At 44.1% G+C, this 27,676-nt stretch overlaps 2 protein-coding genes across 3 annotated transcripts in view; both read right to left on the bottom strand.

The window, feature by feature from the left end:
- TOP2A (DNA topoisomerase II alpha) overlaps window positions 1–6,313 on the bottom strand; it is a 34,460-nt gene extending 28,147 nt beyond the window's left edge. For both annotated transcript variants that reach the window (XM_054994812.1, XM_054994811.1), the window contains exons 1-4: window positions 6,112–6,313; window positions 3,079–3,228; window positions 2,175–2,265; window positions 1,557–1,620 (exon numbers count right to left, since the gene is read on the bottom strand). In XM_054994812.1, coding sequence (XP_054850787.1) covers window positions 1,557–1,620; window positions 2,175–2,265; window positions 3,079–3,228; window positions 6,112–6,144 — 338 coding nt within the window. In that variant the 5' untranslated portion in view covers window positions 6,145–6,313. The remainder of the gene's footprint in view (window positions 1–1,556; window positions 1,621–2,174; window positions 2,266–3,078; window positions 3,229–6,111) is intronic.
- Window positions 6,314–7,714: 1,401 nt separating this feature from the next.
- LOC129338268 (collagen alpha-1(XV) chain-like) overlaps window positions 7,715–27,676 on the bottom strand; it is a 44,114-nt gene continuing 24,152 nt past the window's right edge. Inside the window, exons 8-24 of the mRNA XM_054992345.1 lie at window positions 26,614–26,964; window positions 24,940–25,032; window positions 23,781–23,822; window positions 21,874–21,900; window positions 21,630–21,725; window positions 20,952–20,996; window positions 20,398–20,478; window positions 18,372–18,413; window positions 18,232–18,259; window positions 16,904–16,956; window positions 15,341–15,475; window positions 14,877–14,939; window positions 13,445–13,507; window positions 12,738–12,806; window positions 11,417–11,611; window positions 9,903–10,024; window positions 7,715–8,645 (exon numbers count right to left, since the gene is read on the bottom strand). Of these exons, the coding sequence (XP_054848320.1) occupies window positions 8,432–8,645; window positions 9,903–10,024; window positions 11,417–11,611; window positions 12,738–12,806; window positions 13,445–13,507; window positions 14,877–14,939; window positions 15,341–15,475; window positions 16,904–16,956; window positions 18,232–18,259; window positions 18,372–18,413; window positions 20,398–20,478; window positions 20,952–20,996; window positions 21,630–21,725; window positions 21,874–21,900; window positions 23,781–23,822; window positions 24,940–25,032; window positions 26,614–26,964 (1,719 nt within the window). The 3' untranslated portion in view covers window positions 7,715–8,431. The remainder of the gene's footprint in view (window positions 8,646–9,902; window positions 10,025–11,416; window positions 11,612–12,737; window positions 12,807–13,444; window positions 13,508–14,876; window positions 14,940–15,340; window positions 15,476–16,903; window positions 16,957–18,231; window positions 18,260–18,371; window positions 18,414–20,397; window positions 20,479–20,951; window positions 20,997–21,629; window positions 21,726–21,873; window positions 21,901–23,780; window positions 23,823–24,939; window positions 25,033–26,613; window positions 26,965–27,676) is intronic.

Genomic DNA, 27,676 nt, shown 5'->3' on the forward strand with positions numbered 1-27,676 from the left:
CAATTATAAATATACTCGATACTAAAGCAGGAGAAGGTGCAAACTACTGCACTATGCTATCATAATACATTTTATTCATTTCAAAAGGGGAGGGGGGAGAAATTTCATAAACTTTTTCAATGCTTCCCCAGATTTCCCAGTTTTTCATTGGAAAGATTGAATGCTATACATTTTGAATGATAAAACTTTGTCTTAAAAGCATTCTAAAAGTTAAAATAATATTCATAGATGGTTTTCCACACCCTCCCCATAAATTCCCAGAACAAAAAAAATCCTCAGACTTTTTCATGCTACGCATGTTGATTGAGAAAAATCGTCTTAAAAAGCATTTCACTCATTCCAAAAGAAAAAAGTTTCAAAGTTTTCAGTGCTCCCCAAAACTTCCACTGTAAAAATGGAAAAAGTCCTCAGATATTCATGCTACACATTTTATTAATAATAATGATGATGATGATGATGATAGATTTATATATCGCCCTTCAGAACAACTTAATGCCCACCCAGAGCGGTTTACAAAGTATGTTATTATTATCCCCACAACAATCACCCTGTGAGGTGGGTGGGGCTGAGAGAGCTCCAGAGGTCACCCAGCTGGCTACAAGTGGAGGAGTGAGGAATCAAACCCAGTTCTCTAGATTAGAGTCCCGCTGCTCTTAATTACTACACCAAACTGGCTTTGAATAAGTAAAACCTTGCATTTTAAAGCCTTGAATTCACTTCGAAGAAAAAATATTTCACAACAATGAAAAGTCCTCAAAATGGAAAGGAAGTCCTCAGGGGAACCCTGCCTTTACACCTCTACTTGATCCTGTTGCCCATGAAATGCACAGGTCCTTTGTAAGGCAGAGAGCAGCAGGAAAATAGGATACCTTGGCCTTATAAGGAATCTATGAGTTCCACACTGGGCTGGGAAAACTCTGAAGAACTACAGGCATTCAATGTTTTCAAGGCAGAGACTCCCATTTTTGCTTTCTCTCAGAAGTTCTGGTATAATTTAAAATCTGATTTGTACCTATTACTATGTAAGTCAATTAAGTCTGCAATACCTCCTACTCTCCAGTTTAATGAAGTCACAAACTGAAGACAGACTTTGGACTCTTACATTATGCTCAAAACATACTCCCCATATCTTTTTGAAATAAAACATCCAGCATGATGAATGGAACTTGAAAGATTGCTCTAATTTGTGATAATTTGGTTGGTGATAATAAACAGATATTGCACCGCTTGGAATGTGTAAAAGACATGAAAAACACTTTCAAGGGCAAAGTTCTTATGCAGAATGTCTGACAGACAGTAGGGGGAGCTCATATTATCCAAGCCTGCAATTCTTAAATAGTTCTAAGGGACTCTATCACCCCACAAACACGTTTCTGACCTAGAAGAATTACATTATACAGATTACATATGCTTGAATTGAGAAACACACAACAGTCTTCATAATGAGCTACTACATAAAGTTTGAGTTAGGGCTGGATGAACTTGTAGATCCCACAGCCCATACCTATGTCCCAAGAAGCGGAGAAGTAGCAAAAGGAAAACAGAACACTACTTACGGATTAATCGTAATTTTGATACATGACATGCTCTTATCTCTTTGCTTGTTATCGGCAGCATTAACTAAAAGAGAAAAGTAATATATACTGAATTATCAAGAAATCAGTTCTTATTACATTTTTATACTACCCTTCCTCCAAAGAGAACCCCCCTCCTCCACTTTATTATCACAGCCACCCTGTGAAGTAGGGGAGGCTAAAAAAGAATGACTAGCCCACGGTCATCCAGTGAGCTCTGCAGCAAGTGGCAATTTGAATTCAGGGTTCCCAGATTCTAATCCAACACGCTTAATTAGCACACTACTGCTGGCTCGCAGAATACTTTGACCAAACACTGCAACCCAATCTCAACAGACCCTATCATTCAGTTAGCCTTCCGAGATTGTGCTGTTTGTTATTGTAATTCACATTTTATAAACAGGGAACAAAGCTGAGCTAGGAACTTTTCCAGCCAGCAAGTTTATGACCCAATTGAGGGATTTCTCTTCAAGTCAACCTTGAGACCAAATTGCAAACCCTCTACATTTTGTTCTGCTCATCAATAACTGAAACCAGAAGCCCAATCTACAATGTTTATCTCATCATGATTTTTTCCCTATTTGCAGCATCTCAACATACCTAGGATTTCATCAAAAATTTTATAGAGACCAGGTACAAAGGTAACATCCCTGAAGTTCAGTCCAACGCCTTCATCAAACACCCACATTTGCTGAAAAGGTAATTACAAATAGTAACTTGTTTAAGATGGAGAGAAGAGGAAGAAAGTCAGAAACACAACTGCAAGACAGCTAACAAAACGTCAGCTATTACATTTGTTAACTCAACAGCATCTTCCTGACTACAAGACTTTGTGCCACAATGAGTTACCTGTGCTTCATGTTTTCTAATGTCAGTCTTAGAATTACTTATGCTCTGTTTCAGCATTTCTGTTTTGGATTTTGGTAATGCTATGTCTTGGTAAACTTGCATTTATTAACCCTATGGCATTGTTTATGGAAATGTCCTTGATATTGACTGTACTAATCTCACACTGTGTAATCCGCCTTGAATCTCAGTGAGAAAGGTGGACTATAAATGACAAACAAAAGTCTGAAGTACTCTTAACTGGCTTTCTTGTATGAAGATTTTTTACAGTTACTTCTATAAATAATCTCAACAGTTGCCATTAATTCAAAATGATTTTGCATGCTTTGAACTGCCACCGTAGCACATGGCTTGGAAGCTCAAGAAATTTCTCAGGAAAAAATGTGTGTATTAACTCTGCCACGGAGTCCCATACAGAAAGCACTGGAAAGCAGCATCTCACAGTTGTGCCCATCAGTCATGGATTCCATACGTTCCATGGACAGACTTGCAGGGATCAATAGAGGCCACCCTCTTGAACTTCCCAAATGAGAACTATATAGTCAATCCTACATGTAAGGTGCAGAAAGGCTAACCAAACTGAGGAAAAGCTTTCTTCTATACTGCGCAACAAACCCCAGTATCTTCCCTCAACACCAGCCACAAAAACTTTACTTACCTGTGTTACTTGTTCCACAGAGCCAATGTATGTATCAGGCCGGAGCAATATATGCTCCAGCTGTGTTTTCTTCTGGTAGATTCTTTCAACAGAAAGCCTTTTGGCATTCTTATTCTTGATCTTATCCACATTGGGATTTCCATCCACTGGCTAAATTGAAGCAGAATACAAACTTTAAAATGAGTCTGAGAAATTACAGCAAGAGTGGAAGTGTAAACACCTACAGCACAACTCAAGAAAAAGAGGTTTTGTTTGAGAACTATTCCATAAACCAGGAGTTCCATGGCACTTTAAATATTGTAGTGTAAGCAATGGCTTTAAAAAGAAATTATATTTATGAAGGTGAAATCCATCAATGGCTATTACCCATGGTGACTGAAGGGAGCCTCTGTACACTGGAAGCATCTTTCTGAATACCAGTGTCAAGAGGCAGCAGCAGGAGAGGGTCTTGGCCTATGGGCATTGTTTGGCCCTCCAGGACAACTGATTGGCCAGTGTATGAAACAGCATGCTGGATTAGATGGACCACTGGTCAGAGTCAACTGAAATTGAATCCCATGAAGATGGAGGTCCTGTACTTGGGCCATGGGCTGTTGGGTTTGGGAATCCAGCTCCCAGCCCTTGATGGTGTGCCACTCATGCCCATTCTGACAGTCAGGAGACTGGGGGTGGTTTGGAATGCCTCCTTATCAACGGAGGCACAGATCACTGTGCTGCCAGATTTGCCTTCTTCCACCTGCTTTGTTCCTTATCTCATGACCCATGACTTAATGACAGTGATCCAAGCAACGGTCACCTCCACAGTCACCATGGGTAATTCGCTCTATGCAGTGCTTCCATTGGATCTGGTCTGGAAATTGCAATGGGTCCAGAACGGGGATGTCATACAGGGCGCATATAACACCTGTCAGCTGCACTGGCTCCCAGTGGAGTTCCAGATTAGGTTCAAGGGGTTGATTTTAACCTATAAAGCCCTTAGTAGACTGGGACCAACGTATCTGCAGGACTGGCTCTTACCATACATTCTCCAGAGGGTGCTTAGGTCAGCTGATGAACAACTGCTGGTGGTCCCTGGCCCCAAGGATACTCATCTGGCCTCGCCCAGTGCCAGGGCCTTTTTGGTCCTGGCACCAACCTAGTGGAACTCTCTGTGGAAACTAGGGCCCAGCATAATTTATTATCCTTTTGCTGGGCCTGTAAAACAGGTATGCTGAGGTTGGAGCATGGGCAAGCTTCTTTGCTGGCCTCCTGTTGAAGGGGGGGGGGGATTGTAACCTCCCCTCCCCCGGCTGCCTGCTGACTAGCCATCTCCCACCTCATAGGAAGTATTGGGTTGAGTTTGGCAATATGAGCTGCTGTGTAGAGTTGCTGCCTTCTTGTACTGCATTATATATTTTAATGTGGTTTTATTACTTAATGTTACTCCCTCTGAGCCTGCTTGCAGGGAGAGCTGCTTATAAATCTAATAAATAAAATAAATAGATCAGTAGGCTTTACTTATGTGGGCATTTGTGAGCTTATGCTCACTTTGTCAAATGCAGTATTCATTTTGGTGGGCTGAAGCTCAAAGTTTATACCACAGCCAATCAGTTTGACCTTAAGGTGCCACAGGACTCTAGTTTTTCACTTGTTACAGACTAACAAGTTGCTCAGTTAGAACTTCCTAACAGATAAATGAAAGGTTCAAAAGCCTTGTGTGAATACTAGTTATTGGGGAACAGGCGTTTGCTTTCATCTCGTTTATAAAGCTTTCCACTCAGTCACTGTTAGAAACAATGTAAAAAATTTGACAGACTTTTGATTGGATGCCATAAGGCTCTTCTTCTGTTTTAGATAGTTAATTCATCCAGGCTAGAAACAGCGGTGAGAGACAGAGTGTGTGACAGAGAGATGCGAAAAAATAAAGGCTCAATACAAAGTTGCAGAGGAGTTAGCCGTGTTAGTCTATGGTAGCAAAATCAAAAAGAGTCCAGTAGCATCTTTAAGACTAACCAATTTTATTGTAGCATAAGCTTTCAAGAATCAAGTTCTCTTCGTCAGTCCAGGATCACAGAGGCCCAGTTCAGATATAATATTGCTCAGGGGCCAAGTCATAACCTCTTGCTCCATCCTGCCCTCATATGAGAGCCTATAGATTCAAGGATAAGAAATCCTGTGTTTGGGGAAGGGGGAGCAAGATCTAGAACAGAAAGAAAACCCGGACTACCAATGTGGTATAGTAGCTGGGAGTGTTAAGCTAGAATCTGGGAAAACCCAAGTTTAAACCCCCGCATTGGGACAGCCATTTTCTCTCTAACCTTAACACCCCTCAGAGTTGCTACAAGGATAAAATGAACAAAGAACTATCACATACACTGCCCTAAACTCCTTGAAGGAAGGCAGGCAGGATAAGAAGAAAAATGTACAAGATGGTTTAGAATAATTGGTGTCTTTTTTCTTTTTCTCCCAGTTTGGGAGTGGACAGGAGAAAAGCCAGAGATCACAAAGGCTTGTTTAACAAATGTGTGGCAGGAGAGTTAAGGACAACAGTGGCCACATTTTACTTCATTTATACCTGGCTCAATACCCAATGGGGACTCAAAGCAACTTACAGACTAGAGAAGGGAGGGTTGGGGAGTGAGCTCAGTGGGGTATAATGCCATAGTCCACCTCCAAAGCAGCTGTTTTCTCCAGGGGGACTGATCTCTGTAGTCTGGAGATCAGCTATAATTTCGGGAGATTTCCAGGCCCCACCTAGATCCTAACCCGACACTAGATCACTTCGGGAAGCCTCTACTTGAGTATGAAACTTTAATTGGAAGAACTAAACGAAAGGAGGAAATTACAGCGGAATGGTACGGTGAATAAGAAAGTATATATTAAATAAACAAGGAAAGAGATTAGTGATGGAAACAGAAACGAGGGGAGAAGCGGGAGCAAATCAGAAGATAATAGGGAGTAGGGTATTAAATGTTAGATTTTCCTTAACAGGAGTGGGGGAAACGATGGGGGAGGTGAAGGGAGAGCCCAAGGGGCGGTTTGGAGGCGACTCACCTTTAGCGGGGGAAGGGGGCTGTCCAGATCCATGACGGGGTTCTGAGAATGGTGGGTGGAGGAAATGAGGGTTCCCTGAGGAGAACTGATAATGCGGCGGGGTGGGGAAGACAATAAGGACTTAATGAGTACAAAAGTGCTCAACAGCGGCTTGACGAACTGTCTTTCTGAGCCAGACCAGACCCGCCGGCTAACAAAGCGGCGGCGGCGGGAAGAAAGCTTGCTACCAAGACGACTTAAAAGAATCGCTTCAGCCCGCTCAAACGCACCGGCCAATCGACGTCGAGCTGCCTGACAGACGAGCCAATCGCAAGTCCGGATGGGAATGTGGGCGGGAAGAAGTGGAATAATTCAGCCAATTCCGACGAAGTAGGCGGGAGAAACATAGGTGGGCATAGTCAACCAATCTGAGCAACAATCGAGTGTTCAAAAAAGCTTATTGGCCAATCATTTATTTCTGTTAAAAGCAGCCTGTATAAGATCGTGTTTCGCTGCTCGGTAGAGTGATGACGGGCGGCATGATGAGCCAATGTGCTTCGAAGCCAGTGCCATTCTTTAGGTGATGCTACACATGCGCACGTTGCTGTTTCAAAAGTTCCAATATTTCATAACAGAAAATAGGGGCTTCTTTGTATACTGCTCACTTTTTGTAACTGGTCCCCCTACCCTTCACCAGTTCATAATTCCATATTTGCTTGCTAAGGCGGAGCTTGTTCTTTAGGTTAATGATATGTTACTACAAACGCACAATTATACTAGAATTTTTTTTAAAAAATATCGAGGTCCTTCATTCACAGCCCTTCTGTCTCCTTCCCCCCCCCCACCTTTCCTCAAAGGAGCTCAAAGTAACATACGTGTTTGTTTTTGCTCCTCTTCCATTTTATCCTCAAAACAACCTTGTGAACAGAGTGGGGTAAGGTACTGGAGATTTTCAGCATGCGCAGCGAAGCAATTGTTAGGAGGAGACCTTCTAGCGTTCAAATACAGTAGAGGAAAGCTGAACAGGCTCAGAGACGCTGGCTTTTGCGATGATGCTCATGAGTGATTCCCTGATTCAGCAGAGAATCTAGATTTGAGCATGGCAACAATTAAACCTTGTCTAGCTGCCATAGCAGATTTGAGGCCTGGGGTGTGTGTTGTCCTTTTTCTCTATGCTTTCTTTGTCGAGCCTCAGACTGCCAAAAGAAGAAGGTAGTGCAATCCGATTGCCGCCGCAAACCCCCCCACCCCGCACCTTCTGCTTTTACATGCTGCCTGAGCAAGGATACTCCCTCCTCTGCAAATCCTCCTTAAATAGACTGCCCTTCCAATCTCCTCCCATGACTGGCTCCTCCCCTCCACTTTTTCACCTGACCAGAAGCCCTGTTTCAGCTGCAGCTGTCTCCTGGGTTGCACCCTTGCCTTTCCTGCAGCCCCTGTGACAAATTATCTGATAGGTGCTTGACCAGCATAGCTGTACCCATAATGCAATGATGTTATCACCTGAATTCATCATTAAAACCAATTAAGGGAACAAATCATGGGAACTGTAACCCACTAAGGAGCACCAAAATAATATATATCCTCTACAGAAAGGTGAAGGTTTGTTTCATTTTTTAATTTTTAGTCCTGAGATATTTTATTACAAAAAAGGCGGCTAATGCAAAAAAAAAATTGCAAAACAAATCAATTGAATGAAACTCATGGGAATGTGGCCTCATTGCTGGGACAACGGGAATGAATTTCCCTGTGTTGGCAACATTGTGCTCACGGACTCATTGCCCATAAGTGCTGTGCGGCAAGGCAGTTAAAACTTGGTGGCAATGGAAATGTGACTAGCAGTGCCATCCTAAGCAGAGTTACACCTTTCTAATTCAATTGAAGTTAATGGTCTTACAAAGGGTATAAATGTTGCATAGTGCATAAGAATTCACCATTCCCTTGAAAATACTATCAGTATATCAACATCTGCATTCAGAAGCACCTCCTTGTAGGCATTCTTTCGCAAGCAGTTAAGGATGAACAACTGGACAGTGGTAAAGGAGCATCAGTCTGGTTGATTTCTCACAGGAGAACAATATATATGCTGAAGCAGTAGAGAACATAAACATCTTTTGTACTCGGGTAGTGTGAGATGCTTCTGCTAGACAGACTGGACAGGGGACATTGCTGTGATGCAGGCCACGCACAGCTTTGTTTCCTCAGGAACTTTTTTTTCTGACGTGGTGTGGAAAAGTAACTTCCTCAACATTTGAGGAACCAGGGCCTCTCTCGCTTGTCTCAGTCATGGCTTGGAAACAACCAGATCCTTCCAATGTTTCTTATCAACCTGATACCACGTTCACCACATGTGCAGGTATCGGGAGGCGTTCTCCATACACAGGACGATCAAGGCATCTGAGCATCTGTATGTGCCCTCTGTGAGGAAAGTGCCCCTAGCTGGTGATGAGGCAAAGCCTTCTGACTGGTTGGATGCTGACCGCCAATTCTGACAGTTTTGATGTTGCGAATGGCCTCCCCGTTGCTTCATGCCATGCCAGGCTTCCTTCTGGGGCCTGAAGGTTAAAAAAAAAAAAAGCATAGCAGGCAGAGGAGGTCAACCACATTGCATAAGAAGGCATCCAGATAACCTGAACACCCTTAGTTTCTCCTGCCTACATCAACCAACTAGATTATGATAGCAATTCTGTTCCGTGCTGAGGTCCTGAACTATGTCAAGTTTAAGAACAAAATGATAATTTCATATTTTGGTAAATTTTTTTGCAAAAAGAGGTGCCTTATACTCTGAAGTTCAAAACTGTAGCTAATTTAATTAGCTCATACATAAATCCGGCTCTGATAAACGGTGCTGAACGCTTTTCACCCTTACTCTTTACCATCTTACCAAAAAAAAATTATTTTTGCCTAGATGGTTACTTATGGGAAATCAAGCTATGGAGAGCTAGGCTGGAGACAGGGGAAGGTTTTCTACTTTATACTCAATTGCCACGGGGACTGTTAAAAGGAGATCCTAGATTCCCTCTTTCTATACCAGTGATCCTCAGCATGGCTCACAGGTGCCATTAAGGCTGCCAAGTTTCTCAATGTAGTCCAGCAGAGGGAGATCTCTTCCCCAAAACAAATCATTAGTCCTGGCATTCCTCTACCTCATTGGAGCACAAGGTGCTTCAAAAGTTTGGCATCACCTTTCTTCTTGTACTGAAAGCACCCACTGAGAAACAGTTGTCTCCTTATAGGAGGATACTTGTCTTCCTATTTCTGGTTGGCTGCCTCCATGGCTGCCTCCATGGCAGCCATTTTGTGATTGGCCCCAGCATCCCATGGCAGCCATTTCGAGGTGATTCCCACTCTCCATTCTCAAAATTCTGAAAGTGTACACAGGCTCATCATAAATAGGGACCCCTGTTCTATGTGATCGGGCCAGTTTTTATTCACCACACATGGGAGTTACAGCCATTGTGTCTTGTTTAATCATATGCCGTGATGGTAATACATATAGTATCTTTGCTGTAAGCACATAAACAATATCTAGTCTCCCAATATTTCTTACAATGATCCTGTAAGATCATCACCATAGGTGGCTGTGACTGCAATGGCTGCCTGACTAAAGATTCCCAGAGAATTCAATAGTGGAATTGAGTGCTGAGCACCAGGCATTTGCTGGCTCATGCTATTATACGTTCCTGCCTGCTCCCTCCTGATGCTCCTTGTTAACCCCCTGCTTAATGGGGCAGCTGGTTAATGTATTTAGGGATGATCTGTCTATACCTGTGATATAGTCTCAAACTTTTCTTCTCCCTGGCTGTGCTTACCACATAGGATCTGTCATGACATTATGCCGGCTGAAGGTGTAGATAGGAACATTCAGGGAATTGAAGTAGGAAGCACCATTGTTACTGAAGAGGGAACTCCAGCTCTTAGCCAACAGCTCACCCTGGAGTAGAAATAGTATCAAGTTGGTACATGATCAGTGGAATCTATAGGTCACACACTAATGTTTCACAGCCCCATGCCATAGAAATTCAGTAGCCTGGCCCTCAGAAGTAGCATTCAGGCCCCACTCCCTCTTGGCTAGAGTCCTCATGTGTCAACATGGTGGCTTTTCTTATAGAACAGACAAAAAGGAAGCCTAGCAACTGCCCATCAGAATCTCAGCCTCCAAGTCGGCAACTGACTCAGAGTTTTAACTGATGAAGATCATACATCTCCTATCTGTCCATAAAATACAAGTTACGGGGTTGTGCAGAGAAGGAAGTGAGGGTTTCACCATTTCCCTTCTGCTCTGTTGCCATAAACATAACCAACTTCCTTGCTCTTAGCATCTTCAAGGAACATGTCCTCCAAAAACACATCTCCTCCCCTCTCCCCAAATGCTAACAATCGGGTCACTTTGTAGAAAAAGAGCTGGAGGAACTCATTAGCATAACTCATTAGCATATGCCACGCCTCTTACCATTAGCAGAAGTGTGTCATTAGTATAACTGATTTGCATATGCCACACCCCCTGATATCACCTATTCTAGCTGTTTTGGACCCAATCTTGCCCATTCAGGGCCAAAATTGGGCCCAAAATGGTCAGGATCAGGCTGCTGATGAGCAGGAGAGTGGGCGGGGCTACCTGACACCTCACCTCTTTGGGGAACTGCCGGAACTGTGTTCCAGCACGTTCCCCCTCGAAATGAGCCCTGCTAACAATGAAGTGAGGAACCCAGTTTTGATTAGTGAAACCAAGTGGAGATTGGAGGAATAAGCACATGGCCCTGAGGCAACTGAAGCGTTCATGTACCTGCAATGCACAATCTTTGACATGTCTGTTGTTTCCCCTTAAAGTTAGTTGTGCAATTGCTAGGCAACCCCCAGGTACCTCTTCCACTACCAGTGATCAGGAAGTAGGGTTCTCAGGTCCCCCTATCCTCCTGGTGGGAGGGGGGGACTCAGCACTCACCTTTCTTCTTTCCTCACATGTTCATGCTCTTGGTGAGGCATGATGATGTCACTTCTGTGAGTGACATCATCGTGCAGGCCTCGGGAGTGTGCCCGTACTTTGCACTGGGTCAATTTGGGACACAAACAGGGCATTTGGGGCCCAAATTGTCCCAGTGCGAAGTGTGGGAGAGCTCCCAAGGCCTGCATGATGATGTTACTCCCATAAATGATGTTGTCATGCTGCACTGAGAGCAAGCCTGGGAGACCTGTTCCCTCGCCTTTCCCCCCGGCCATCCAGGTGAGTGGTGATAAGGAGCAGAGGGTGGGGGTGGAAGACCTGGTAATCCTATCAGGAAGGATCTCTTTATCAAAAAGACGACCACGGAATTTTGTCACTAGCCTTCAGGTTGACAACAGGCCGATCTCTGTCGGTTCTTTTCACAATTGAGATGAGATCCTGAGTGGGTGTTGCTAGAAGGGCCCGGAAAGTTCCATACAGCCCTGCCTCTTGTGCTTGCCGATAGCACTGCAAGTCAGCGCCGCGGATCCCATTCATGTTGCCAGTCAGAGGGATGTTGAGTGCCACTAGGCGGAGCTAGAAAAAGGACGGGTTCGGGATAAATATGTCACAGGCAAAGAGGATTCCATTTATTAGAGGGCAGAAATCAGCGCAGCTCCTCAGTCAATTGGAGGGGTATACAGACATTGGCAACCTCCATTCCTGCAAAGTCCTCATCAGGACCTTGAAAAGACGAATCCACACTACAAATTAAAACTACCTTCACTTAGCTATCACAGCTCCATGCGAAAGAACTATGGAAATTACAGTTCTACATCACATGGAGAATCATGAGGAATCTTGGGGTTCAGGGTGGCATTAGGAAATCCCCATTCCCATCATAATTGCACAAAAGGGTCAAGATCCAGGTCTTCTTTGTTGGTTCCATCTTGTACGACGTGAGGTCTGCTATTCTCTATTCACACCTTTCTCAGTAGAGGCCCCTGTTTTATAGAATGACCTTCCTGAGTCAGTCGGTTAGGAAGGTCTACACTTGGTTAGCTTTCTGGAAATTCTATAAAGCCAACTTGTTTAAAGAGGGCTTTTCATAAAGGACCAGGCACTTTGATGGCTTGTTTTAAGAACTGGGTTTTCAGTGAGATTTAAGAGATTTATGGCTAATGAGAGACTGCTCTCTGTTTTAATGAACATTGTTTGGCCTAATGAACATTTCTTCAGATCTTAATGCAAACTATAATCTAACTTGAGTCTCTGCAGGAAGAAAGATGGACTAGACATTGCAACAAATAAAACAGACAAGTAGCTTGTTGCTACCCTACTGATAGGATCACCCAGTTAATATTATACTAGCAACTAGGCCCATTGTAAAAACAATGGGGTCTTGAAAATGGCCTCTGGAGGACCAGGCTGCCCCGCCTGGTCTTCCCACCGCCTTGCCTTCCTGGGTCTCCGGATGGCTGCACTGCCGCACTGGGCCTCCCAGCTGCCTCTGTGGCCATGAAGGTGGCCAGGAGGCCCAGCGCCACATCCCTCTCAAGGTCCCGCAGTGATGGAGAAGGCCACCATGCCTAGATCCTATTCTGGTATTCTAACCATGACATCACACTGGCTCTTAAGATTCCTCAGAATTCTTCCTCCTTAACAAAAATTACAGTTCCTAAGGTTTTATGGGAGAAAGTGTTATTGCTCCTATTGAACTCACAGAAGGAATCCCCTTGGAGATGCTAGTTGGTGCAATTTGAGTTGTCGCTTGAGCTTCATTCTTTTTAACCTAGAAAGACAGAGAGTCAATGATGCTTCTTAATGCACAATACCCACCTAGCCTGAAAAATTTCCCAGAAGCATTGCAAAACTTCCTTTGAGCTACCCTATTACCGATCAGAATTAACTTGGCGTGGTAAAACTGAAATCATGAATTGTATATTTCAGTAAGTATATTATTTAAGGCTATGTGTATATTGCACAAATAAGGCATTTGGTATTATTCAGCATCCCAAGGATTTCTATTTTCCTCTTTTTAAAGCCTACCAAGTTTCTAGTCCTTATGAAGATGGACTATCTGCTTAGTTCAAATCCATATATCAGATCCCCTTTTCTCACCTTATCCCATCTCCAACCAACAGCCCAGAGCTTCTCTTGTCTCTTGAATTTCTCTTTCTCATCCCAGACCTTTGACCTGATCCAGCAAACCTATCCTTCCTCCACACCATCCCTCCTCCACACTCAAACTAAGAAAACTTGGAGGGAGGAGATGGCGCTGGTTTAAAAGGCATAACAAAGGTTGGGGTGGAGATTTGTTGGAGATTTAAAAAAAGAAAGCCGTGGAGGATGTGTCTTTGTGGCACACATCACTCCTATTCTATTAGAGCAGAGTGACAACACACACACTGGCCTAGCTGCAGCTCTTACCCGAGGGGTCACATGAGGAGTTGTGGCTGGTGTAGAGCCCTGGCGTTTCTGCTGTATATGTTCCTCAGGGAGAATATGAAAGAAACAGTTTTTATTAGATTCAGAAAAACAAACCCAAACCCGTGCAGTATTCACTGATTATCTGGCAAACTAGGAGAATCAGGTTAACTGTAGGATAAAGGAAGTGTCAGAGTTTTGTTCCATTCTTTGCATTAAGAGAATCTGACAGGCTTCACCACGCGACTTATACTGCTTAACAAAAAGGGCTAAATGATGCAACATGTTGTGCAAGTGTGCCTTTTTGTTTTGCTTTATTTGTTCTACTAGGAGCATACAGGACCACTGGATCCCCACTGTCAGGATGGATTCTTGTTTTGCCCCCCTCTGGCAAGACCAAGTATTGCCGACATTTTTTCCAGCTTTTTTCTGCAATCGTGTGTTGCATGCTGTCAAATCACTTGACTTATGCAGTCATAAAAGTAGAAGCTTTTGTTTCATTTTGCACAACAGACTCATGCAAGGCTAAGATAAACGTCTCCAATAAATTACCTCTAGCAACATGCATGTTATTACAAAGGGCAATGTATGCGTATAAGAAAGGCTACATACAGAAAGAACTGTTGCAGGAAAGGCAGAGTGCCCGCACTGTGTTCACTGCAACACTGTTGGATCTCTGCCAGTTCCTGATGTCATGAACTGGGTGGGGGAACAAATAGTGCCCCCAGTTACAGAAGAGAGTAGCAGTTCTTTATGTATACAGAAGAATCTGATGGGAGATATTTAGGAATACCAATGAGATGGGGGGGCATGTTAAGTCTGCTATCTGCTCTTGGTGACTCCAGCTATAGAGAAACAAGCCTGCTCTTACCTGCAGAGTTCTCTCTATGGGTTACTTAAACCACTTTTTCCTGACTCAAAATTGTAACTCCTGCTTCCTGTATGCATAAGCTGCTTTCCCACCCATGAGTGAAGAGATGCAAGATCTCTGTCACTTTTCCCTCTGCTGGGAGAAAAGCATCTTAGGAGAGGAAAAGTGTAACACACACTTGCCTGACCTGCCTGCCCTTCTTCTGCAGCATATCAAGGCTTTTATGGCTGCAAAAGACCCCCAAAAACCCTGCAGAGGAAAGTAACACAAAGCATTGTGCAGTATCTCTTTTGCTCCCAAGGCAGTTTACAGAAAGGCAATACTTGCTAATCTCTATAGAACTACTTGTTCCTGAAGCTAATGCCAGCAAGGTCCTGAAAGATACCATTATGCTTTTGTTTTGCAAAGGGTGCAAGTTCTCATTCCTGTGTCCTGCTCTTCATGCAAAAGACATAAACCAGTTCTTGCTATTGTTATCAGTGATCTTTCCTGCTGCAGTAAGAAATGTCACACCTGAGCAACAGGACTCATGAACATGCATTGAGGCAATCTCAGAAGCCTTACCTCGTTTCTTTCCGTAGACACTGACGGGTCATCTGCAGCCAACAGAGGGTCAGAATCCTCGAGCTGACCAAGAGACAAGAACAGATAGTTTAGAGTTGAACTGAATCAACATTGCAACAATCATTTGCTCTCATATATTAAACACTTAAATAGATTTGCCCTCAGAATTGTTATAGCCAGATAACTCAAGCAAGTGAGCCAAGCTACACAATTAAAGCCCCTCCCCAAGAGGGAAATGGGAAATACTCCTTCTTGACCTGAAATCTGTTTATTTTTAATTTCATTTTATTTTACATCATTTATACCCTGCCTTTCCTTGTAATCAGGCATAAAATGAATCCGAGCAATGCACATCTACAGAGTCAGTAAACAAAATGCTTTACATTATTGTACATCATTAGAACCTCCCCCCACCCCCCCCCACACACACCATATACTCATTCCTAGTTTTAAGCAAATCCTACCAGAATCCTGCTCCATCCTTTGGGGGTCCGGAAGAAAGCTTCATTCCCTTCACTGACGTAGACCAAGCTGCCTTCAGGAACGGAAGAGGTGGATTTGAACATCAGCTCTTTAGATTTGAAGACCAAGGTGGAGCGCTGAAAGGTAAGGCAGAGGAGACACATTCAGCAGAAACTTCTCTAAAACTTACCTAACCTGAATTAGGACTGTCGTCCTTGTGTTAATAACTAGCTATTTTATTCTACAATAGCAACACATGTAGAAATATTCTTAGCGCAAGGTACACAGTTACACGAACAGTTTTTGTTCTTATAAAAGATGGCCACTGAGATTTTCCAGTAGGGCCAACAGCATCACCCCATCTGACCCCACGGAGTTTTAGGTTGCGAAAATGGTCCAGGGGAGTCACCTTTCCATGTGCCCTGTGTTGCCATAAAGAACACCTGCACACGTGGGAACTGAGTTCCCAGCAGGGAATTCACAGTGAATGTCCAAGTGAAAGCCCTAGTGGAAGACCTGGACATGAACTGAGGTCTGTGTAATGTGTAGCTTGGCTGTGTCACGTACTAAAGAAATGCTAAGCAGACATGCCCCATAAGTCAGAGCCAGGACACATGAGAGCATGGGCCCTGTTTTTTTCTGACAGCAATATCCACAATTAATATGGGCCTCTTTCTTTTTGACTTTAAGATGAGGGCTTAATACAAGGTTATGACAGACATGATGGAAACCATAGGAGGTGCATCTGTCTGAAAAAATTAAATGCCATAAGTACAACTGTTTCTGTACCATGCATCTGACCATGCATCTGACTAAGAGAACTTGATTCTCGAAAGCTTATGCTACAATAAAATTGGTTAGTCTTAAAGGTGCTACTGGACTCTTTTTGATAAGTACAACTGCAATTCACACTAACAGTGGGCTTTTCCATACTAAGTTTTTTCTACAGCTCAGCTTCTTAACTGCATTTGTTTCCCCTCTCCCTTACACAAAGGATTGTTTGCCTGGTGTGTCTGAAAAAAACAGGAAAAACTCAAGGGAGAATCAGGAGAGCAATGACCAAATGCTACTGTGTAAGCATGTGAAGCTGCTTTATAGTGAATCAGACCATTTGTCCATCAAGGTCAGTATTGCCTACTCAGACTGGCAGCAGCTCTCCAGAGTTTTACGTAGAGGCCTTTCACACCCTCTGCTACCTGACCCTTTCAACTGAAGATGCCAGGGATTGAACTTGGAACCTTCTGCATGCCAAGCAGATGCTCTACCTCTAAACCACAAAAGAGGGGGAAACCAAAGCAGTTAAGAAGTTGTGCTGCAGCAAAAACTCAGCGCAGAAAAGGCCAAAGATCCCTGGCCTTCATCACTTGTGTTTTGGCCCTTATAAGTAGGAGGTCAGGTTAGCCAGGAAGCCTACATCACCTTCTGACCTGGAACACCCCCCCCCCCATTCCTAATGTTTGGGACCTGACAGTAGTTACAAGGGGAAGAGTGCTAGGCAAGTGGTCAGCTCTTTACCCCAAACTTGCTCATAAAGGCGATAACCACAATGCAAACCAATGACACACCTTTAATCCATTCTGATTCCCATCAGAAGAGTCTTTTGGAGGCAAGTCAGCATCTGCAAGGAAGGAGCAGGCCAGAATTACCATGTGCTCTTCTCCTTCCCTTCCATTGTACCATGCAAATATCTGGGCCAATACAGAAGGATGAGGAGCTTGTCCAGTGGAGAGACTTCAAAGTCCTTCACGTATTCCTGTCACTTTCCATTGGTATCGACTGCATTAAGATGCTGTTTGCAATGAGAGCTATTCAGACTCATTGCAAATAGCATCTTGATGTGCTTGATAACAGTGGAAAGCAACAGTGTTTGGTGGAGGGGAGTTCCTCCTTACTAACTCTTCCCAGCATTTTGATAGCTCAGCAGCGCAGGAACCATGGCCTCCTTAGCTTCAGCCTAATTGCCAAGCTTGTACTGGGGAGGATGACGAAAGAGTGGCCTTGGAGTTCTTTGCTACATAAGCCAAGCAAGCATTGTCTCCTCGACTTAATCTCTCCTTCCTTCCAAGTCTGATAGTTGTTCATTCATTTAGAGCAGGGGTGATCTTTGCCAATGAGCAACAGGGGCAGCTTCCCTGGGCTTCACACTGGTAGGGGCCCCTACCTCCCACAGAAGGATGGGAAAGAATACAAAGAGCAGGTTCCTGCTGCCATTTGTGTTTGCCATGTCTAAGGCTCAAGCAACCAGCTGCAGAGGAAGTGGCAGCTCCTGCCACATAACATGTGCAGCAAACATGTTTGTATTTGTTATCCACCCTGAGCCTGCGAAAGAGGGGAGGGCGGAATATAAATATAATAAATTAAATTAAATTAAATTAAATTAAATCTTATAGGGTGAGGGTCTCTTGCTTTGCTCCAGCAGGGTGGCAGTGATTACTGGACTTTTGTCCAGGGCTCCAGAGTCTCTAAGGCCACACCTTACATAGAGTAGAGAACACCACATATGGGTGGAAGAGGAACCCATAACACTTCCAATTGTACATTGTCCCATACATCCAATTTAAAAAAGCATGTGCTAGAGCAGATCTGATCTACAAACTGTTGGTTTGCTACCTCCTATATATGGGAGCAGGGATCAGCAGGCAATGGGGTGGATCTTACCGACTTTTCTGCTGATGTAAAAGTGAGGAGGAGTCATTTAACCACCAAACAGGTTATGCTGGCAATCCTGAGATGCGCATGGACAAAAAACATATGCATGGAAGCTGTAGTAAGGAGGAGAACTGGCTGAAAAAGCTGTCTGGATCCAAACCAATACTTGGAAAGCCACACAAAACAGACACTGATGAAAGTTTCAAACATAAACATCACCATCTGCAGAGAGGAGAGGTCATACCTGAATCCCAAGATGAACCCAGGATCAGCTGGTAGGAAAGAAGTAAAGAATGCTACATTAGCCAAGTCATATCAATCACACATAACATGTGCAGCAAACAACACCAGATAAGAGTCACTGATAAAGTGAGACGAACTTACTGGGTACTTGCAATGTGGCCTTGCTCGGATGGGATACGCTCTCTGGAAAGAAAAAGAAGAAGCTGGTGCCAAGCAGTCCTGAAAAAGGTGGGAGAGGGGGGGGATACAGGCTAAAGTACAAGGTAGATTAGGTGCCCATAACTTTCTCAGGATCCCTGTGTTGGAAGTGAAAGACAACATGACGTCTCTTTGCACCAAGTACCCCAGTACTGTAGAGGGTTCCTGTAGAGCCAGTAGGTAGAAAGGTCAGATGATCCTTCTGTATCCTTTCCTTTGTTCTGCTGTTGTCTCTTTGATCTTAGATAGCTAATCTCAGGTTCCTTCCTTCCATCTTTCTCCTCCTTTGATCTTTCTCTCCAACCTCCAGGACAACAACATGTGCTCTCTTAATCTCTTTACATCCTATCTTTAGATTAATAGGTAGAATGCATCTCTTCTTTCCTATCACAGAAGGGATTGCTTTAACAATGAATAATATCAATCTATTTCCTAAAGCAATAAGCTTCATGTGGACTTTATTCTAAAGCAGCTTGCAAACAGCCAGCGCATGCTCTTAACGTTACACAGCACACACAACTCCTGCCAAATTACTGAGCTTTTCATAAACAGTTTTAGGGAGCTTTGACTCTGGAAAGTTCATACCTTTGAAATCTAGTTGGTCTTTAAGGTGCTATTGGACCCAGATCTTGCTCTTTGATTGTAGACCTACATGGCTACCCACCTGAAATTGGTTTGGACAGTGGTTGTCAAAACTTCTTTCTTTCCACATTGATTGTCCATAACTGGATTCAGGTGACTGAACACCAACCTTCTAGCTCATATGCTACCCTCTGTCCCCTCTTTCCACTCACATGTAGCAATGCGTTTGGGCTTCTGGATTCCTGAGAAACCAGTTTGTTGTCACACCCAAATCGGGCAAAATGGCAAATCTGTGGTTTATTTTTTCACCTAATCCAGGTGACATGGCAGATAGTTCCTCAGGAATCAGGAAAACTTCAACCACTCTGTTACATGGCTTCTCAAGGCTCATTCTCAGACCAGAGGTTAGTTGGTTTGCCTGAATACAGCCTGAATGTTGGAGGTTCTAGGGCATGTTCCAGGGTACACCCTGAGTTCACAAGGGGCACCAGTCAAGCTTATTTGGTCTTACTAAGGAAATGGATAGTATGGCCCATGCAAACTGACAGCTTGAACTTGAACACATATAACAGCCACATCTAGCCACACATTCCAGGGAAGGTTGGTTGGTAGTAGTGATCAAGTTGTCTTTCAAGAATAGGTCATTAATGATCCTCTCATGATAAGCACCCAAGGACCAAAGATGTTCCTTGGACTAGTTTGAGATCCACTGATTTAGGTGGAAGCAACCAATGTCAGAACTTGTAACCCAAAATGACAAGAACCCACTGTCAGCCCCCATTAACTTTCTGGGATTATTACTGGATTCTTATCATGACAAATTTGCTGAGATACTGAGCAAAGCAAAAAGCTTTCAAAGTTTCTCCCCAAGGGAATTTCACTAGGATGCAAGTTCACATCTCCCCAGCTTGTTTGGATCCTAGGAACAAAGGAGCTCACTGGCTGTCCCCAATCATCTCCTAGTACAGGGTTAACCTCCAGCCAAAATATGGCCAGTATTAGCTGATAGTAAGGAGAAGAGACCAAGCCTGGTACCAAGGAATCTGCCTCTGAGGGCTTAACTAAGATAAACATGCTTCTTGCTAATCATAGGGGTAAAAGAGATGTAAGGATTGGGAAACTGCAGAAAAGAAAAAAATGGCCAGTGGGAAAAGGGTTCAGCACAAAATTTGTCCAATGACTGACATTTTTCCTTCCTAAAAGCAGCTGTTGGGGTTTAAATACACAGACATGTTTGCAAATTCAAGTTAAGCCCTTCAAATGGCAGAAGAGCTAGGTCCCTGGAGTTTCCTAGAGCTTTTTGGAGCCCTCTGCAAAAGCCATGCAGCCATACATACAGCCCTCTACAACAGCTGCAGTCCTACACACTGGCAAAACTAACACTTACGTTGAGATAAAAAACACCTGGTGGTCCAGGAGGGCCTGGGGGACCTGGCAGCCCAGGATTTCCGGGTGGGCCGGGAGGACCCTAGAAGGGAAAGGGGAATGGTTAGGTTCATAAAGCACATCTTGAAATGAAACCATTGCAGGCAAACAGCTTGCCTGTGCAAAAAACTTAAGCCTCCCTTAACAGATCCGTCAAGTCTGTTGCTCAGAAAGTCCCACAGATTGGAGACCCAGTTAAGGAGCTTGGTGTCATGCATTTGGACAAGATGCAGAGCCCCAAGCGGGAACTAGAACCTAGAAGGTCAAAGTGGCACAAAAGTATAAAATAAAATGGGTTGGATCTAGCCAGTTTCTTCAAATCTCACTCACTTCCCCCTCCTTATTGCATTCTCCTTCACATATCGCTTTGGTCCCTTTAAGCACAACTTTTTTGGAGGTCAAAGTGGATTCCCTCCTCATTTTTCACTGGCAGAAAAGTTGGTTGGATCTAACCCAATATATATTGAAAAACAAACCAACCACCCAGGATCTTGCAGAAGGCTGGAATTGGCTTACATGGGTGACAAGCGCACTGTAGAGCTCCGGGCTACCTTTGCCATTCTGAAAAAGAGAGAAAGGCAAGACTCAGTATCCAGAAATTGTCCCTGGCTGGTTTTGTCCAATAATCTTTTTATGTCATACATTTCCTTAATTGTATGTTTAATATTGCGAGGCCAGTTCTTTAATTCAGTTATCCCATGCATAGGACCATAAGAATTAGCCTCATGCAGATGGAGAAATTGAGACCAGCAGTCTATATAAATGGCAGCTCACATGGTAAAACGCTGCAAACTGGGCAGCTTTAGCCTGCAGGTGGATGCAGAAGATCTGTTGTGTAAATGCCCTGAAACTGAATACCTTTTAGTTTCAGCAAGGATGCCTTTCTATCTTTAAGGGTTTTGTTTTTTTTAAAAAAAGGGGACATTCAGACCTATAATAAACCTATGTCCACAACTGTCTGAAATGCTACATGCCGTATCAAGTGACCTACTGTTTTGCATATGGAGTGGTTCTAACTGACCATCCCAAGGCCATGCCCAAAATATTTGCCAGTACTAGAAGCCAGAGAGAACACTCGTAGTGCAGTCCTGTGCAGAGTTACTCTAGTCTAAGTCCATGAACATCAATAGGCTTGATGTCCTCCTAGTGTCAGACTATCTATCCTGAAAGGGACACAAACTTCTCCAGATGTACCTCTTGGTAGGTAAGAGGCACCCAGGAGTCAGGTGGGCCCTTGAAGTCTGGGAAACGCATCTCAGTGCTCGTTCCCCCACAGCAGCTGCGGCAATCCTGTGTGAGAAAGCAGCATTTTTTGGTGGGAGAGGGAGAGCACAGAAGCCGAAGAAGGGGATTAAAAGCAAAAGCAATTTATCATTTCTCCACCACAGTGCCTTGAAGGCTAGGGGTGGGTTGGTGGTATTTTCTCCCCGGTACGCACCAAATCTCCAGGGTCTCCCTTTTCACCCTGCAAGAAAAGAAAAAAACTGGTTGTCAAATTGCAAATCTTGTTTTTACTCTCCATTACTAAGTAAGCTTCAATACAGGCAGTTCCAGAAAGGGTATGCAAAGCCTACCTTAAATGGGAAAACTATAGAACCACATTAGCAGGGACTGTCATGGTGCATCCAGGGCTCAGCGACAGTAAGGACTCCTCAGAGGATGAGGTGCCCTGTGTAACCAGCCCAGAGTCGACGGGAGCTAACCGGCAGGAGGTGGCGGCGCAGGCATGCCAGGGCCTACAGCCAGAAGCTGGGTCAGAAGCACCCCCATCCTCCAGTTCTAACCCAGCAGATGAAGGCCAGCTGGCTGCTCCCAGTCCTCCAGGATCATCACCACCCTCTGGTGTGCCATAGGAGAAGACTAAATGCAGAATTACAAGCAAGGAGGTGCAGTGCACGCCTTTTGGCTCGACGCCAGTTGCTTGCCAACAGTGGAGGTGAGTCTTTACAGGGACTGTGCCTGAGAAGTTAGCTGGGTGCGTGACAGGTGGACCTGCAGACTATAAAGCCTCCAGAGAGGCGCTTCAGGACATGGACGCAACATGTATGTTGAGATGCTGATCTGCCGACACAACCAGCATTGATTACTGGAAGAGCTGCCCTCAGCCTGAACGACTCTGAATTTTGGATATCCCCTCTCCAGCTTGTTATCTTAAGAGACTAATTGCTGAAAAACCTGACCTCAGCCTGAACAACCTGGCTTTGGAACTTCCCCTGGCCTTGTTATTACGAGTAACTGGAAGAGATATTGTAACCTGATACCAGAGCCCAGCAAGCCAGTACAGGGACAAAGTTCACAGGCCACCATGCTGTTCTACCGACAAACTCCAAAAACAAAGGTGGTATAAGTGTAAGGCTTTTTAAAAATTAGGACCAACTTCCCTAAATTGCAGCTTGAGGTGGGGGGGAGGGGATTTGACTAAAGACTGCAGCTAGGGTTGCTAACTCTGGATTGGGAAATTCCTGGAATCTAGGAGCAGAATTTGGGAGGAGAGAGTTCAGTAGGGATGTGATGCCATGGAGGGCTGCTCTCCAAAGCTGCCATTTCCTCCAGGGGAAATGACCTCTGTAGTCTGGAGATCAGCTATAATTCTGCGAGAAATCCAGGCCCCACCTGGAGATTGGCAACCCTACCTGCAGCACTATGACCCAGGAAGTTAACCCTTTCCCTCAGAGGCGCTGTTTGCCCTGTAGGTAAAGTGTCTCCATCTTTAAAAGAAAACAAAAGGCAGTGTAAACAATTCTGCCTTTCCCCCTTCCCAACTCAGGAGGGAAGAGTAGTTCCTTTGTCTTTAGTTCCTACCTCCCTGGTCCTAGCACCCACCCAGCCACACGGATCAGGAGGAGGATTTCATTTCAAATGGTTTGAGGTATGTTAATTTCTTGAGAAATGAGCATTGCCTTGCAGAAAGACCGACAACTGGATAGTGTGCACCAAAGAACAAATTGCTAGAAGAGAAGAGTGGACCCATTGGTCAGACTTTTCTCACAGCCTGTGCACCTATTAGAGAGGATATACTGGGGAAAAGGGCAGAGGGTAAAAAAAAAGGGACAGCTTATAAGGATATGGGTGCCTTGGGTGGCAGACCCAGAGTCAGCTGAATCTCACCAAGATGGTGCCACACATGTGTCTTTTGCTCAGGTATCATCTGAAATGCATGTACTGCTGACTTGGAGGAATTTCCTGCACTACTTTACTACTGCTGCTGCTGCTGCAGGAGGAGACCAACCAAATGGGGAAGCATATGTGATAACCAGTGGTGGAGGGCTCTTCTTTCTTCCCATCCGTTGTTGTTGTAGAATGCTGACACTTGGCCCTACAGTATGGTGTTGTGTTCATACTCACCTTGGGACCTGGAGAACCAAGTAGTCTTGGGTCAGTAGTACACTATTAAGAGAAAAGAGAGACAGCATCACTGCAAAACATTCAGAATCACCTACATGCCTTGAGAACTGGGCTGTGAATTCTATGCAAAACAAATTGGCTACAGAGAGATACAAACAGCCAGTTTGTAGATTTATATTTCACACAATTTTGTTTTGCTTCCAGGTTCTATATTACCCCCGTCCCTTTAAGAAATGGGATACTCTCTTTTGGCAATTATAAGCCTGCAGAAGAAAGGGAAGATGGAGACTGTTTGCAGATAAGATATCGGTCAGGAAAAAAATAGAAAACAGCTGTGAGGTAATTAAAGAGCCCACAAAGAGCTGCAGATCAACCAAGAGTCTCTCTACACAAGACATCTGGCATCTGTTATTCGAGTGTTGGGTGATGCAATGTTTCCTGGGAATTGTAGTTTTAAAAGAGTCAGGATCGCTGTGGAGAGGAAGGTTAAAAATACAAGCATAATTAGATTAGAAGCATTTTTATAGCGTAGTTTATCAGCACAAGCCTTTAGGGCCCCACCCTCTCACTCTGGGTGGAATCTGCCAGGTCTTAAAATAAAAGTTTTCAAAGACAGAGCAGGGTGAGATTGTGGGGGTAGAGGAACTTGCAGTTCCACCCAGAGTGTGGGGGGTGGGGCTTTTATTTTAAGACCTGGCAGATTCCACCCAGAGTGTGTGTGTGGGGGGGGGAACTAAAGGTTTGTAACCATAAACGACGCTAGAAAAATGCTTCGAACCTGATTTTGCTTGTACTTTCAACCACAGCGATCCCAAGCAACTCTTTTAAAACTACAGTTCCCAGGAAACATTGCATCACCCAACACTCGAAGAACACATGCCAGATGTCTTGTATAGAGAGACGCCAAGTCTCATTCTTGTAGCTGAAATGTAACCAGAATGTTCTCATGTGTTTTCATGCACATATCTGCAATCATGAGGGCTAGAAAGTTGCTTTTTTAAAAGCAAAGGAAAGACAACACATACAATCCTGCTTTCCCCCCTGCCTTGCCTCCTTTGTTGCATAAGGTGTTAGTATGTATACAGGCAACCAATCCCAGAGGGGTATGGGGGGGAATTGATTCATATGCAGGCTCAGGATTGGCTTGGTTCCCCCTTACCTTATTCTCACCAGATGTGCTGGGGGACCCTGGGGGGCCAGGCAGACCCTGGGATCCCTTTTCTCCCATCAGGCCTCTGTCACCTTTCTGGCCCTGAAAAGATAACACATGTGCAGATTGTTGTGCTAAGTATTCAGAGAGCAAGCTGTATCAACATTTGAAAATAAAAACTCTAACGAAAGACCTAGACTAGCAGCTGCTGTAGGCTTCTGGTGATAACATTCCCCACCTCCCAGCCTTTGACTCAAGGTGTACTCAGTAAACATTCTGCATCACTGCAATGTAGCTGCACAGTTGCCACCAAATAGAACAAAATGGGAATCAAATAGCATTTCTATAAACAATGGCTCTAAAGCATTAAATAAAACTATTTGTAAAACTCATACACTGGGCAGAGGAAGAGGAAGAGTATGATGTGGCCCAGCTTCATTCAATACTTAACACGCTAATGTCACCACCCTTGTTAGGATGGGGGGGAGGGCATGATTCCATGGCACAGAACCATAAGGATCTGCAACACACTTTCTGCAGACAGAAATCAAGGGCTAAACATGCCCTTATGACACCCCTATATGACCCCCCCTACCCAAACAGGGCAATAGCAGGATTTGAGATGGAAATTGGGATCAACAGTGCAAGAAGGGGAAATTAACCCCCCCTTCCCCCCACACACACTTCACTTAGCACCATGGTTCTGGTCGGACACCCCCTGACCTAGCTTTTAGTCTTTTCAAATGCCATGAGAGATCCTAATCATAGTTTTTTCATGTCATGTCTCATTTGACAGGGGGACACACATTGCAATCCTTCCATCCCCTCTGGGGCCTTCTCAATGGAGTCAGGGTCAGCCAGTGTAAACAGCAGGTTTTGCTTCCTGAACAAAGGGACTGAGGCAACTGAACCCCCATCTGCATCGCCCCATCTGCATAGATCTGTGGTGGATTCTCTTATTTGGTGGAATGCTGAAGTGTGACAGAATGGGAGGAACTAATTTTTATGCAGTCCAACTGCAAGCAAAATGCCTGTAAGTATAGTGGAAGTGTATGCTGAATAAGAATATATATATAAGAAGAGGTCCACAGTATTACATATCCGTGCATATGCAAGATGAGGTATAATGCACAATATATATCTCATTAGCCTCTTCTTGCCCATTGTATTAAGTTAGCTTTCTTACCATCCCATTTTCCCAGTGCTGGCTTCCCATCTCTCTCTAACGTTGACAATTATGGGTATATTTATTTATCTTTTGGGGAGGAAGTCATTACTCATATTAACTTTGTGTTAGAATATTCACTGGTTTTTGAGGATTCTTATCTACTTTTAAACTATTTTAAACTATTTGTTTCTTGGAGGTTAAGCATTAGTTATTGAAAATGGACCTTCCATGCCCTTCCTACAGCCAAAAGATATATACTACAACACTGGAGAAATAAATGCCCACCTTCTGTAAATTAATGAATCAAGGACCTTACAACTCTATCAGTATTTGAATGTATGGTGTATAGATGACAATTGCATATGGACTTAATTTTTGATATTTTGACACCTTTTACACATACCTATGACTATCGTCATATTTTTATTTCAATTTTGCATGAAGATTGATTTTTAAAATAAAAATAATTTAGATAGACAGAGACAGAGATATATTTAAAATACAGGAGTTGTTACCTTGGGCCCATCTTTTCCTGGAAGCCCTTCAGCTCCTGGAGACCCTGCCTTCCCAGGGAAGCCTGGAGATCCTGGTAGCCCCACATGGCCTGGAAGCCCCGGAAGTCCATCAGGGCCTTCAGGTCCCTCTGCTCCTGGTGGCCCTGGGATACCTGGTGGCCCAGTTGATCCTGGTGGGCCAGGCTGGCCTGGTGCACCAGGGAGGCCTGGAACACCTTGTGGACCTTCATGCCCTGGGGCCCCCGGAGGTCCATGGGGGCCTTCATGCCCAGGGTATCCTGGCAGCCCAGGGGTACCAGTGTGTCCAGGCAAACCCTGAGGTCCGGGAGGGCCCTGCAGGATGGCGTCTCCCTAGAAAAATCATGAAATGACAAAAGATACTTTCAGAAGTTGAGGACAAACAGACCCAGCACACCTGGGAGGCTGGTAGCTCATGTGCCAAGTTCTCTACCACTCACAAAGATTAGAGTCAGATTCACAGGAAGAGATGAAACAGAAACATCTGCTGTGGATAACTAACTATACAAACACTTCCTAACCTGTACTATATAATAAATAATAATGAACAACAAAATATCAAAATGGATTTTTTAAATATTTTTCAGTGCAAAATAAGGAATTCATAAAGTGCAATAGTGTCCAAAAGTCCAAAGAACATTTCCAGCTCAAACAGTTACAGAGGCTCCCAATCACTTATAAGTTGTTATCTAGACAGCTCCTTTAAATCCACACTTGATAACTATGTAACCAAAATTAAACTAGGCCATCTGGACTTAGTCCGTGAATATTTGGCTATGAACTCCACCAAAATTAAAGTCCACAAAAATTAAGAATGGGAGACAAATGTAGCTCTGGAGAAAAACTGTAGTTGGAATGCAGGGCTGCTCCGTGGCCCTACAGGCAGCCAGTTTGCGAGCCTGTTTCAGTAGATGTCTTTTTCAAGGAATTTGCAGAGCCATCAGTAATTCTTGCCATGTAATTCCTATGTCAGTTACATTCAATCAGCCCTTGGGATATGGTAGATCACCCCAGCATCTCCAATCCTAAAAAGACCCTTTGTGGC

Source organism: Eublepharis macularius, chromosome 12 (genome assembly GCF_028583425.1).
Source record: "Eublepharis macularius isolate TG4126 chromosome 12, MPM_Emac_v1.0, whole genome shotgun sequence".
Classification (NCBI taxonomy): Eukaryota; Metazoa; Chordata; class Lepidosauria; order Squamata; family Eublepharidae; genus Eublepharis; species Eublepharis macularius.